At 40.9% G+C, this 15362-nt stretch overlaps 1 protein-coding gene across 2 annotated transcripts in view; it reads right to left on the minus strand.

Annotated features, from left to right (window-relative positions):
- Positions 1-13425, minus strand: part of grm1a (glutamate receptor, metabotropic 1a) — a 32802-nt gene extending 19377 nt beyond the window's left edge. The window contains exons 1-3 of one of the 2 annotated variants that reach the window (XM_023407073.2): positions 13346-13425; positions 11594-12437; positions 8208-8457 (exon numbers count right to left, since the gene is read on the minus strand). In XM_023407073.2, coding sequence (XP_023262841.1) covers positions 8208-8457; positions 11594-12323 — 980 coding nt within the window. In that variant the 5' untranslated portion in view covers positions 12324-12437; positions 13346-13425. Of the gene's footprint in view, positions 1-8207; positions 8458-11593; positions 12759-13345 lie in introns of those variants that run through there. The other variant, XM_087174189.1, reaches the window with a different exon arrangement.
- Positions 13426-15362: the final 1937 nt, after the last annotated feature.

The raw sequence follows: 15362 nt of genomic DNA on the forward strand, positions 1-15362 counted from the left end.
CTGCTTTCAATTAACATCAGAGGCGTGTTATAAATATTCAGATGCAGTTCATTGTGCTCCCTTGCTTAGTGGAACACAAACAGATGCAATCACGAATCCTGACTCAACTTGAATATACCCTCCAGAGCCACATGTGTACGTACCATTAAAGAAAGCAGGGCTCCATTACCGGATGAACGTCGACAGTGTGTCCTTATCTTATAATTACAATCTTTGTTACTGTTGTTACTGGGAGGAATTTCTCAGATGTCAGCCATATTTTCGAAAAAGGGACTATTGTGTTTGGAGGCCTGCTGACAGACTGAATGACAGATCTGCAGTGAGACGATCACACCAACTCTGTCATGAGCCAAAACAAAATCTCCATGGTGACAGTAGCCAAAGCAGCACACAGGCCTTTTATTCAACTAGATCCTGCCCTGCTAACAAAAATGATCCTGAGCTTGATTCCTGCGTGACTTGCCCCAGTGAACTCTTTCTAAACTTCCAAGTAGATTGTTTTAGTGCAGAGGGTCGTGACGATGGATCATCATGTCGCACGGAGAGAACAACATGAAAATGGAGGTTCATTGCTCGACTTTATGTCTCTTCTTTTTGTCTCCTGTCTCCGCCCTCCACACTTTCACTCTCTTACATTCATAACTACTGTGTCAGTCGCTATTGTGCTCTAACTGGAAGCCTAATGACAGAACCATTCAGCACACTGACAGTCGTGGGTATCGTGCCGCACACATCTTGAGATAATACTGAGACGGGAAGAGGAGAATTATAGATGATGTGGAAAAACCTTCCTGCAATTTTAGTCTAAACACGGTCCTGTAAGGCAGAAAAGGGCGAGAGAAGTTGCAAATGCCTATTTTCTCTTTAAAGTAATAATAATATCCACCAAGTTACCAAACAAAAATCATTTTCTGCCATCTTAGATTCACTTGATCTTGTTATTCAAATGGTTTCCATAAATCTGAATATATTTTTAAACATTTGATTCAAGAAGGATTCATTACACTAAAACCTAGAAACAAAAATCCAGCCTTAACCTTCTTGTACATCTACAATTCTGGATGAAAAAGATACTCATTTATTGAGGTCTTGTTGCCAGAGACAAGGTCTCTTTTTTGCTCGTGCCCCACTATTTGCCAAATTGCTCTCAAGAAGGAGTCAATAGGCAGAATTCCACATCCTCCGCACTCTCCTTCCTGAGATGGGGAGGAGATGAAAGCCTTGCAGATGACAGGAAAAAGGCAGCTAAATGTGTCGCGCCACAACTCCTCTCTCTCTCTCTCTCTCTCTCTCTCTCTCGCCCTAAACGTTTCATTTATTCAAGCTCAGAGCAAAACCTGAGTCCCCCTGTTACAGAAAATCGAATAGGACAGCCAAATGCAGAAATGCATGTGACACATGCAATATGGGCTCACAGCTTTCTTTGCACCTCAGCGTTGTCTCAAAAAGACATAGTCATAACCTGATAATGACTAGAGCCAAGGCATTACAGAGGTAGGACATCCACATTTCCATCTCAGTGTCCATTTTGTCTGGAACAAAATAAAAAACAAGAATTGAGCATTCAAAATGGGACCCGGACCAAAACTGTGAGTGTAAGACAGGGACAGAAATGAGCGTTACATGTGGAAAAGCAGCTTATGCAAATGATGTTTAGTAATAACAGCATTCAAGCAGCATTAGAGGGAGAGAGAAAACGAATGCTGCTAATTGCAAGAGAGCAAGCAGGCGGGCAAATGGGTAGGAGGGTTCACTCCATGTTGCCATTCAGAAACTAGGGTTGGTGCTGGGGAACAGGCAGCAGAAGCAATGAGAACAAACAACACTGTACAGTAGCTCCAAATCTGCAACAGCGTCAGCTGAGCAGATAGATTCGTATTCCATGGTGGAAATTTAAGAGTTTAATGGTGTTCGCCTCAGGGAAACCTTTGTTAAAAACACACACTGCCAGATATTTTAATGGATACGATGCATCCCTGTCCGCGCTCAGACGTATTCTATCATAGTCACAACTGACACATTTGAAAACCCAGGTTATGAATCATTAAAATTTCTCATTTGCTCAACTTCTCACATGTGTCTTTTTGCTGCAGCTGCGTTTCACCCTCACTTTTTGAGTTAGCATAACCTTGGGACCTGAAAGAATTTGTGAACAGCTTTCAGTAGTATTTTTGGATGAAATCTATCCATTAGGTCAAGTGTTTTATCTTTTTTTTTTCTTCTAAATGTCATGTTACTATACTCTAGATTTCCAGTTGTGATTACTGATGCTAATTTGTATCTAATAGCGGTTGCTAGGTACATTTTCAAGTATCTATCATGTCAAGTGTCTATATTATGTAATTTGTAATATGGTTTTTAAGGGTCAGATATTGGTGCCTGAGTAGCTTATATATTGTTTTAAAAAGCACAAATAATATTCTGGTGATGAGGTAAAAGACTTTGATAAACACGATCTATAAATGGAGTAAATGTTTCAGCAAAGAGTCAAAAACATTAACATGGTGCTGGTCGATCTGTAAAAAAAAATATGGACTGCCAGCTCCTGGGGGTCATTGTGTAAATTGCTCTCCGTGGTCAAATAACAGGCAATGAATCCGTGGCCATTTTAAAGCATCAACTACACTCTATGTAGCACACACTGTTCCCTCGTGATGCTCTTATGTTCAGAGATTGTAATGCCTCCTCACCACAGACACTGATAAATACATTCAATTATGGTTTTTATCAACGCTAAGATAAAGTAAAACTACACTCCTGGTCTCCCCAGTGGCGCTTAATGGGGAATATCTTTTAACTTCCCTCTGTCAGTCATGTGGCTGTACTCTTTTATTTGTACTTTTATTTTCATATATATTTTCAGCTTATAGTGTGTATTGCATTTGCATTCTCTCTGATGGACATTAAAGTGATTCCTCCCTGTGGTCAAAGTAATTTCTGATTTATGTCCTGAAATCTCTGGATTCAGTGGAAAGCGGTACAGTAGCAACTTCAAAGCGGCTTTGAGAAAAAAGTGTTGTGCTAATTAATTTTGGCAAGGTCTATTTGTGCATTGAACTGCCAGATACTGAATTTAGGCTTTGGTAGTTTATGAAAGGTAAAACAAAACTTTTGCTGAAGAAAATGCTCTGAAAACACAATTTCAAACCTAAGCCTGATGTTCCTTTGCATGGATTACAAGAGAGGAAGGTTAAATGTGTCCGCTCTGTGCAATACAAGTAGAGAAACTTCAATGTTTATAAGGAGACGATGTCAGTGCAACAGATGCTGTCACACTGTCATCTATTAAACTAGGTTAAGTTAAGTTCAGGAGGTTAATGCTTGATTGCCAACTTTACCCAGGCTACAATTACAAGCTCTGTTAAACTGCAACCCTCAATAAGACCAGGACTTCTCAGGAACTAAGAAAAAAAGCCCTTTAAGCCTCTTTATAGTTCATAAATAAGAATTGGTTTTATACAACAAATGATGTCTTTTGTCATTGCCCTGCAAAACAACATATATGGCAGGGTGACATTGTTTGTCAGTATTGTGAAAAATTACCATGCTGTGACATCTGCAAAAACCTTTAAATGTGCATTTTTGGCCACTTGGGGGCAACACAAGAAGCTATTTACACAACAATGATACATTTTCATATTGTAAATGATGAATGCATAAGCAAAAAGCTTGAATATCAACACATCCAGCAGACATAGAGCTACATTAACATTCATCTGGAGTCTTTGGCCACCATACGATAACCCCCATCCTTTAAGCTGTGTTTTGGTCTTCACCAATTCCTGAGGGAAATATCTGTTCCTTTAGCAGCAAAATGCTCCACTATGTTCACCAGGTAGTTGTTAACTTTGTCTGTCTGCTGTTTGGTGATGGGCAGGCAATGTACAATGTTCTTTTCAGAGAATTTTGCCGAAAACCAGCTGCCTGCAGCGGCTTGAAATGAGATTGATGAGTGCAGTGAGGAAGATAATTCTCTGTGGGTTTGTAACTGCACATTACACATGCTCATTTTATCCAATGTAAATATAAAAATATTGATTAGTGCAGCAACAAATGCATTGACCCATCTAACTGTCTTAACCGGCGGGACTCCACAGTCAAAAGAATTCACATCTATTTGTATCCATCTCCAATCAATTTATTACAGAATTGACTGACTCTCCTAATCAACCAGCTCCCAGCTCAAACACAATCATCTCTGTTCTTATATAACAAGCTAAGGTTAAATCAATACTTTTCTTGTGCTTCTTGCTTCATTCTGGTTAAGCAGAATATGTTTTTTAACTAATGGAAATCACTTTAAAATGTACTTGAACACAACAAGAAGGCTGACATCATCTGTGTCTGATGTCCTCTTGACTGGAATGACATGGATAATCTACGTTGGCAACATGTCTCTGTATCTGTGTGCCAGAGTTTGTGCATGGAATATTTGTTATCTCTTTATGAGCACCAATGTGTGTGTGTGTGTGTGTGTGTGTGTGTGTATATGTCTGTGTGTGTGTGTGTGTGTGTGTGTGTGTGTGTGTGTGTGTGTGTCATAGAGTAATGGAGGCAGCTGATTGGCAAAATCATGACTGACATCAGAGAGACAGAAAGACAAGCGCTCCTCTGACTGAGAATAGCAGAGCAGAGTGGAGGTAAAGTGTTGAAGTGATGCAGAGTAGACTCTGCAGGTCAGGGATAAAGTGGGTTGAGCATGCTGTCACACCTGGCCCTTGTCTGAAGAGCAGGTTGGTTGAACAGCAAAAACAACAGCTCTCCGATTTGAAACTCTCTGCATGTCTACTTGCGGGTTATTAGCCACTGCTGTATAGTGTTTTTGTTGCTGTGGTTTTCTATGATGAGAAGAGGTGGAAAAACCATAACGCTGCCTGCTCCTGGATTTTACAAATCGTTTTTTTTTTTTTTTTTATGTCTGGTAAACTATCACTTATACAGGAGCAATGTATAAGGACATGTACAGTATGTGGATATAACTGCCTCACCATCTCACTGACTTTTATGGAACCTGTTGCACTCACCTATCCTCATCCTTACAAAATATTCTGAAAATCCTAAAGTGGTGCTATATTTTAAACACCAATATTCTCAGATGTAATCTTGCCAAAATTCCCGCTACACTGTGATGAGGGGTGATGCGTTTTATTGTGGTGTTTTATTCTAATTAAAATTTTTACGCTGAGTTGCCCAATGGGGTTGCTCTCACTGAAAGCTAAATTTTATAAATGAAAAAAGCTTTAAAAGCTGTTGCCAACACTATTGCTTGCTATTATGATTTCAGCCATGCTGACTTTAAAGATGTATGTGATGACTTGAACTGAAAAAATGTAAAATGTAAACTGCAGACTCGTACAGCATCTCATTAAACATTTAACTTAACTTTAGCCCCTTCCCTAACCTCACGTGTCAGATGGTTTGTTACATAAAACCATCAGGAAGGCTGCGTTGGAAAAGGGAAAGGACAGGCGCTTTCAAAAAATACTTGGCAGGTTATTAGATGAATCATCTGTTTATCATATGACGTAGTAGGACAGCGCCGAAGAGGAAACACAACACAACAACAAACTGCAGTCTGAGGAGAGTTGAAAGCTAGTTAGCATGTTGGTGGATGATCCCTACCAACATTGTAAGGAAAATGTGCGCATAAATACCAAACAGTCACTTCTCTGTAGTTCCTCCCTCATAAGACCCTGATTGTTCCAAATAACTGTGGTTCGACCACAAACGAATATCTAGGAGCCTGGCAGGTTGGATTCTAGCTTTCCAGCTCCACCTTGCAAGGTTACTCCTTCCTAATTGCTACATTGCTAGTTTTAATATTATTAGTTTCTTGCTCTGACTTAGCAAATTAAAAGATAATAAATTTGCAATCATAAAACAGAGACTGAGTGTGTGAGATAATTGTATGTAGCCTTCTTGCTGTGTCACTTTGTTTCATTCACTCTTTGTTTGTCTTGTGTATTTTACATCCTTCCAGCTCTCTGTAGCTCCCTGTGGACACACACACACACACACACACACACACACACACACACACACACACACACACACACACTCTCTTCATGAAAGAGGTTCCTTTAGAGGTGAAAGCATAAATTAGGAAAGCAAGCTCCCCTTTGATGAGCTAATACCTGTCTGCCAGCATCATTCAGCCGTTCAGTACACGCCAGGAAACACACACATGGCCTGACATCTGTGTTGGCCCAGACTTCCTCTGTCATTTTTCCACACTCTGTCTCTCTATCTCCTTCTCTCTCTTTCCCTCTCTTTCCCTCTCTCTCTTTCTCTGTGACCCAGAAGCATTTCTTCTGCCCATGGAGACTTCCACAAAAGCTAAAAAAAGCTTTCCCACTTTCCCATCCCATCCTATGGAGGAAAGAGAAAGGGAGAGATATAGGAAGAAATGTAACCCTAGAGTGACATTATAATGGATAATTTAAAAGGCATGTTCTGCATCTGAAAAGAAAGAGTGCCCCTGCCGAGAACTTTAATATGCACGTATGCATTGAATGTAACACATGCAACATAAACCGAGGCTAATAAGAGCAGAACTTGTCTTCTCTTCTTTTCCACCACTGGGAGATATCATAGGAAATAGAAAAGACTTCTTCAAGGAAAATAGCAACAACAAGAAACAAATCCCTTAGTGTCAGCCAGCAGAGAGGTTTTCATCAGACCCGGGAATCCTGTATATAACAACTCATTGCCAGATTTTATCAAATGCAGCAAGGTATCCTGATCCACATGAATTTGATCGCTTTTCAATAAGACAAATTACAGTTCAGAATACAAGGCTGGTGTTTTGATGCATTTGTCTTGTTGACAAATCCCATGAAAATACACTGGCTACACACACAATACTAATAGAATTAAGTCATGAGTGGGTTTGGTCCTTTCATGTACTAAAACAGAGACTGACTATAGCTTTGAAAATCTGTTGTTGGGTCACTTTTATTGGTGAAACACATGTTTACTGCACAGAGCATCCTCAGATCGTGTATTGTCAAGAAATTCTTAAAAATGGTCAAACTTAAGGATCCAACAACAAAATATTTGCAAGTCTTAATCACAAAATTACTTCTCGCATGCAATTAATTTATAATTTCTTCATTTGTAATTTTTGTAATTTCCCTTTTTTGTTAGAAAGGTGTGGATCTTACTCTTTGAACATCCAGAAGACTGTGGGCCAACATCCAAACAACTTGATATGTGACAGTGATGGAAATTGTACTATATTTTGTCTCTTAGGTTCTTCCTGTTGGAGGATGATGGGTTACAATTTGAGCTGCACTCACGCAGTGCTCAGCAAATCTCCAATGAATACTGCTTAGCTAGACTACAAGCCTCAGTCATCCTTAGCTGTCTTATTAATGTCCTCCCCATGTAGCATACGGCTGACAACTGCCCTACAACAGGCCGGTGCCAAAGACCTCCTCCTCCCATGAAATGATGGGGGAAAGATATTGCATGAATGAACTGAAAAGTAGCATCAACATTGCTGGGGCTTTTACTGACAACTGTGAAAGTTCCTTGAGGGCTATTTCATGGTGTAATGTGCCGCTGTATAAGTGTGTGAGACGACTCTGCTTGCCCTTTTCGAATGACTAAGATTACTGCTACAGTCAGTCACTGTCACTCAACATTGACTAACAGACAGAGAAAGAGAGGAAGAGGAGAAATACGGAGAGGAAGAGATGGAGTGAATACCCAAAGGGAAAGAGTAATCACAAAAGCGGATCATGTTGACTCAGAACAGTCTTCATGTATACAAACGTATGCGTATGTGTATGTGTGTGTGTGTGTGTGTGTGTGTGTGTGTGTGTGTGTGTGTGTGTGTGCTCTTCTTTTTGATTGCTCTATAAGGAATGGCTGCCATTGCCTTGAAAAACCAAATAAGGGAGAACAAACAGGGAGAGAATGGACTAGCGGTATTGTTTCCCTCTCTAGATTTGTGTCTGTGACAGAAATACCAATTATTCATTGCTGGAGAACATTTCTATTCAATGCTATTGGTATGTGGTCTAATTCTTCTTGGTTGCCTTGGTGACATGCACATCAGGAAGACAACACGGCATCTCACAGCCTTCAAGCCTGTTTACCGATTTCTTGTCATCCAGAGAGATGCTCTCAACCGTGAATTAAAGGGTTAATAAAGAACAAAAAAAAAAAAAAAAAAAAAAAAAAAACCCCACACACATCCATACCTGCCAATGACGAGAAATTCTCCAAACACTCCCAGTCGCCTCATGGCCGTCAGGAGACCTCTGACAGTCATGCCCTCGCAGAAACACACCACTACACGAGCTTTGGGTAGACGCTCCCGTAGTTTCCTCAAAAGGCGATCGTAGTGCTTCTCCCCAGCGTTACTGTAGATCTTGTCCGAGTGGGCGATGCATAAGCCTTCCTGTGAGGCCAGCTCCTTGAAGGCCTCCATGCCACTCTCCCCATAGTTTCCTGTAGGTAATAAAGAAAATGGACTAAGTAGTGACAATTCAGCCTGAAAAGATTCTGTCTTTAAACCATTAAACATTTTCCCTGTGTAATGCATTCTCACCGTCTGGTATTCCCATTTCTTAAACGAGTCTTTGTGGATGTGTATAATAATTTGGCTGTGATATCTCTGATTATTAGATTATTTTCTGATTGTAAGTGACACAATCAAATTTTTTAGAAATCGCAAGCATTACATGCCTTGTTACTTGCAAACACACATTGGCACTGTTAAATAGAATGAGTAATTACTTTCAGCCATACATTTCTAATTATTTCACTGATGGACAATCAATTATGCTTAAAGCACACCCCCAAGCAGTTGTTCAGTGTGTCAAGCCCTGACTGAGCTGAAGCTCTGATCCTCTGATAATGAGTGTCAGGGAGTTTACTGACTACTGATTGCAATCAAAGCCAAAAGCAGTAGATAAATAGATAGATAGATAGATAAATAGAGAGAAGATGGCTATCCTTGTTTAACCATCCAAATCAAGCCACCCAAATCAAGAGCCCCGCAAAGCTGTTTGAGTCTAAATCTTTTATTTCAGTTTGAACTGCAGTGCTTGACTAATGTGCCATGGTCTGGATTGTTGATAAAGCCCACGGCTCTTTAGCATGAGAGCTGGATTACACAGACAATCCAATCACTGGTGCATCCTTGAACATGTCTGTGTGTGTTGGTGTGTGTGTGTGTTTGAATGTGCATGTATCTATAAAAATCTAAAAACATTGCAATAGTGCAATTTCCTTGATGTGAGGCCAGGTTCCTGAGGGCCTCCACACGGCACTCCCCTTATATGTGTGGTGAAGAACAAATACTCTATCTGTGCATGTCATGGCTTTATAGAGCAAGGAAGACCGCAGCCAAAATAGGCATCACAGTAATGCATTTACTCTGGCACACAATGGGCCCATGTGTTGGTTTTCCAATAGTCCTTTGATGACATTTTCATATGCCTCATTTCGTTCTCCCACTGGTAAATGGAAATAATAATATCCAATTATTTTACTCTCTCCATCTAGGCTATGAGACAGGTGGGTGGTGGTGCATTAGCTGACAGCCCATTTGACAATGACCACTGAAAACCTGCTTTGAGTATTCCTACCAGACTGATGATAATCAGAACAGGTAATTTATGCAATTTCACAGCCCTAGCTGTTGCTACGGGCAACAAGCTGCATTTATAACTTGTGTAAGGTGGTGGAGAGGGAAAACTCATGAGCTTAAGCCAGTCGTGACCAATATTTCAGAGACAACTAAAGATAGAGCAAAACAAGCAAGTGGATTTACATATGACTTCTTAAAGGTCAGAGTAAGGTCTGCATCAGGCAAAATATGATGTGAAGTCTCACATATAAAAATTTACTGTGTCTCTAAACCTCTCAACTGTTGTCTCTTACAAAACTGAGCATACACTCAGTGTAAGGATTTATATTTGCATAAGTTCTTCATGTGAAAGAAAGACATAATTCCAATTAAAGCTAACAAGTTTGCACTTTAAACTGAATATTTTTTAGAAGGTATCCTACTTTTACCACTCATGCTGTAGCATAAGTGATGTTGCTTGCAATCAAATTCATCATTCCCCAGGCTGGTCTTTCATTACTCTTAAATTATGACTTCAGTCCCAGAGGATCCTCCTGTAGGTATGCTGAAGGTCAGACAGCTGACGCCACCTAGTTATGCCTCCAGGTACTACAGCTCCCTAACTCCCTCTCTTCATCTATCTTTCTATCACAGCAACCTGTGTCAAAGCCCCTTTCCAACACCTGACTATAATAGGACTTTCCAAAGATGTTTTACACTCCCTGTGAGTCCCCAGTTCCTCAGGGGGAATCCTGGGTAATGTAGCCTGTCAGTCATAATTTGGATGCACGTCAGTTGACTGTGTTTCACTAAGACTTTAATGAAAAGCCATGGACATAATTCACTTCACAGTAATTACTCTGTCTACCCAACTCGTCTCTCCTTTTTACCTCCTGTCTCCGCCATGACTGTTGTGCTGTTCGGCTGAACAAATGAGCAAAAGAGTTCCCAAAAAGAAAGTGAGCCCGTCACGGTATGAAATACTGAACACTATTATACCTAGGGTTTTTGCGGAGATAAGACATTCATTTTAATTTATATGGACCTGGTGAAATTTGAAGCAGTATTATAATTTCTCCTCCCAGCCTCATCCTCCTGACTTAACCATGGAATTAATTTAACATTTCTAATGAACACCTAAATTGTTAATGCTAAAATGGTCCCTTGTGTGCTTGGCAACATATCGACATTTAAAAACAGTGACTGGCTACTCTGATAACACAGCCAAGCACCTCCAGCTTTGGTTCCACATACTAAAACATATTATAACAAAGTGCCAAGGAAAAGGAAAAATTAGCATTACATACATTTCACAAAAGAAACAAAGGAATAGGCCACCCTATATTTACTCGACATACACTGTACTTACAGTCCACACCCTAGTGCAGGTCATTTAATCCATGCACACACAGCTCTGTGATGCTGCATGGGAATGCGTGGGAAGGTGTGTCACCGAAAGTAATATCCATGCAACAACTCAACTCCAGAAAAATGGATAAAAATCCTACGGTGTACTCAAGTATGCACATATATGGACGCGACTATCTGCTCCAAAAAGCCATAATGAGAGACTGAGACAGGGAGATGTAAATAAAGAGTGCACCAGTCCTTTCCAAGAGACGAACATGGTTGTGCACATGCAAAATTGCAATTATTGACAAAAACCTGTGAGTATGATAATGTGAATTGTTTGGGAATGCAGACCGAAAAATTACCCATAGGCCTGAATTTTGCCGAATCTTGCCAGTCAATTTATCAAATTATTTAGTAAGCCAGTACAACTCAATTTCAAGTCAACCCATCAAACACCCCAAATGTGTACAAGGTCTTGATAAAAAAAACTGTTTGGTTATCCTGTATATTTTCAAAATGTTGGACTTGGAAATACCACACTTAATGATGAGGTCATTAAAAACTCACTGTATCATTCACTAACAGACAACATGGCTGTTGGCACATTATTGGAATATTCTAATGGTTTTCCAGTTAGTGAGGTCAGTGATGGTGTCTCACCCTCAGTGTGCACCGCAGACACATAGGTCCAGTTGTACCGCTTGACAATGTCCAGCATGGCCCGGGCCTGGAGGGTGTCTGAAGGCACGACCCTCAGGAAGTACTTGAACAGAGTCTTGTCACTCAGGTCGATGCTGGTGGCAGAGTAAGCAATCTGTGGGATGTTGAAGAGCTGCAGCAGATTCTGCACCTGAATGGCCACAGAGCTGGATCCTGGTCCGATCACTCCAGCAATGGGTTTCTTGCTGGGTGGAGGCTGGTTGGATGGGGTGCCGTCAATGCACCACTTGGATCCGTCCTTATCATCCCTGATAGAGATGAGGGAGTCCCGGATGAACTCGATGCTCTGCTCCAGGGCCACAGAGGAGTGCCAGCAGGAGTCCCGGATCTCACAGCCCAGGCTGATGTTGGGAAGCAAGTTCGGGTCGGTGTTGATGCGGTCCAACGTGTGGAACATGGCCTCCACCCTTTGGATACCATACTGCTCGCGGACGTCCCCGCACTTCCGCTCGGCCACTTTCTCCGCGGACGGCTGGTGGTGGACTGAGAAGAGCGCGCCGATGATCACGTCTCCGTCCATGCGAGCCACGGAGCGGGACACGGCGCGAGGGACCACCGACCGCTCATAGATGCTGCTGCTGTGGGAGAGCACGAGGACGCGGAAGAAAAACGTGGGGAGACACAGGAGAGCGAAGAGACCCATCTTTACGCGTGCCATATTGTGCCACATCGCGTGAGCCGTGCCAACTGTGCAGGCATACTATCCGCTGTCTGTCAGTACATCCACGTTTATCCCAGCGACCATGATCTGCGAGCACGACACCTGTAGCATATCCACGCACACCTGCAGAAAAATGAGACAAACAGCTGTGAGAAGCGACGCCAGATGTGCTGAACGTTTTGTAGGAAGAGTTGACTAAGCACGCATGCTCCTTTCCATCAACGCCCTGTTTTACATTCCTACTGCTGAGGAGTCCTCATGCCTCTCTTATCAACTACCATTGAGGTGCCTTTGAGCAAGGCACTTAACTCACACCCAACTGATCAGTGGCCAGTGGTTGCTGAGCAGGACTAATGTCAACAGGGAATTGCCCAACCGTGCCTGTGATTAGCTCTGGATGGAGCAGACAGGTATTTTAAAATCCCCTTTAAAACAACCGTGCTTTTAAGACAAATAAGCTGCGCTGTGAGCTGGGAGAGGCTCGGTGCTCTGTGTGCTCGCTGTCCATTGACAAAATCAGGCAGAAACCAGATTTCAGCACCGCGGACAGCGCGCTTTCCAAACACGTTATGAGGACGTGTTTGGGACTGTTGCCTGGGCTCGTCGTCCTCTCACAGACACATTCTTCACGATCTGACTCAGCTAGTTTCTAATGAAGCTTAGAAACCTTTCCTAGTCAACCTGTTCTTTCAATTCTACATGAGGATTCATACAACATACCCTGCTTCTACCCTGGCACCGTACATTCTTCTTCCGATCTATCGTGAAGTCTACGATTATTGATAATAACAATAACAATAATAATAATAGTAATAATAATAATAATGATAATACAAATAAAAGCCTACTAATGATAATAGTAATAAAAAACAATACCCTAATGATAATATTAATAATACACGAACTAAGGTAATATCTTTAGCAGAGCATAACAAGAATAGCCTATACCTTATATCTGTCTTTTTTCATTGTCCTGTTAACATCCTACATATTATGAAGCTGCTTTTTCTGTCTGTTGCATCAAAACTTACCTGAATCCTTCAGACATGTCGCGTGCCTTCGTCCGCCTTCTGTAGCGCGTGGTCCTCGGCTGTTTCACTTGAGTTTCTATCTCTCTCCCTTTCTCTCGCTCTCTGTCTCCCTCTCTCTTTCTTTCGCTCTCTCCCTCTCTCTCGAAAACTGAACATGAAGACCCCCCCATCCCCTGAAACCATCGTATTTTACCTCTTCTGCCTGTATGATACATGATTAAATGGTGATAAATGTATAAACACAATAAACCCTGAAATGTTTTATCAGAGCTAAAATGAAAAAAGGGAAGCTTACATCAGTTAAAAAAATCACATTAGTCGAACATTTGAGCTTGTTATCACTATTATGTCATGCACGGTATTTTATCCAGGTATGAACAGATTTGGAAATGTTTGGTGGAAAAGTGAAGGTTATCTCGGGTTGGATTGGATTGACACCGCTTTCTTGTAGTTGCTGCAGTAAATCACACAACTTCTTCTTTACGTTTTTCAGTGTGCTTCAAGTCCTACATGCTTGAAGCTAGAAATCAATGATGACATCTAAAAATCTATAAAGGCTACAAGCCTGACAATTGGTGAACATCTTCCCCATTCTCCAGGGCTGCAGCTACATAAAATGGTAGTGATATAAATCAACAAACAATGTTTCAGCTAATATCTCTTGGACCATGAGACGTTGACCACGCCAATTTGCGTCATAAAAAGTTTCCCGCCATTTTGAATTATTTTCTAAATACACTTTTGACTACCTATCCTACATCCTGATCCAAGTCTCATCAAATGTGGCACGTATCATGTTTAGACGACCCGTAATACAGCCCATACCTTAGAACACCCAAACACCCTGAATAAGACTACTGAGTTTCAAGCAGTTTCCCCACTATGGTACCTTATGGTAAAAAACAAAAACAAAAACATTAATTGCTAAATAGAAATCGCTATACTCCCAGATAGGGAAGGCTAAAAACAAGATTCCAGTTTTAAACTTTCAAGTATCCCATGACACGCTAATAGTGGCTTGTAAATAGCTTGTTGATATCTCATATAATTAATGAGTTATTAATTTTTTGACAAGTAGTGCATAAAATCACTAATATCTTGAAAACTGACAGAGATACTGAAGAGATTGATATAAGCCACGCCCATTTGCGTCATAAAATCTTTCCCGACATTTAGAATTTTTTCTAGACAGACTTTTGACTCCCTCACTGACATCTTTTAACCAAGCTTCACCAAATGCCATACATATCACATTTTAACGACCCAGAACATTTCTCAGATGTTAAATTTGAAACATCAATTATCTGTTTCCATGATTGGCTGTCAAACCTTTGTGGGTGTGGTCAAATCAATGCAACCTGTTGTAACTTTTGAAGGTTTCATCCAACTACAACCAAATTTGGCTCAACTATACAGACTGAGACTACGAATAGGACTGTCAAGTTTCATGCAATTTCGCCACTATTGGGCGCTTTGGTAATAAAGCAAATATTGCTTAATGTAAATGGGTACTACTCTCAGACCTTGATTGCTGGAAAAATTGTTACACTTTTAAAATGTAAAGCATGACTAAACCATGTTAGCTTCTTGTATGTTCTTGTATACTGTCCCTTGCTTTGACCATGATAATGTAATTTTTTACGCATGTAGGCCTAGTTAAATCTGATATCTTCACTGTATGAGTTAACTTGAGGCCTGGCCTCTCTCAGCTACATAAGCTATAAATTACATTGGATGTTTTCAGCACCATAGACAGCAACCAACAGTTTGAATCGTACCGCCTAGCGTTTGGTTGAAGGTCACTGATGACATTTCAGTCAACCTGCTGAAAAGAGCTTTAGTCACTCCTCCAGCCTGATGTTAACATATGGCCTATGCAATGATGGTCTAGTCTGTTTTATGTTATTCCAAGTAATCGTAAACGTTTCATTTTGAAATAAATTACATAAAAGTATTTTGTTCATGTTAGCTGATTGTTTTGATTACTGTGAAGGCCAGCTCCAAGAGTTTAGCCACC

This window comes from Seriola lalandi, unplaced genomic scaffold, assembly GCF_002814215.2.
Source record: "Seriola lalandi dorsalis isolate HSWRI2012SDOR001 ecotype SW California unplaced genomic scaffold, Sedor1 jcf7180002054326, whole genome shotgun sequence".
NCBI lineage: Eukaryota > Metazoa > Chordata > Actinopteri > Carangiformes > Carangidae > Seriola > Seriola lalandi.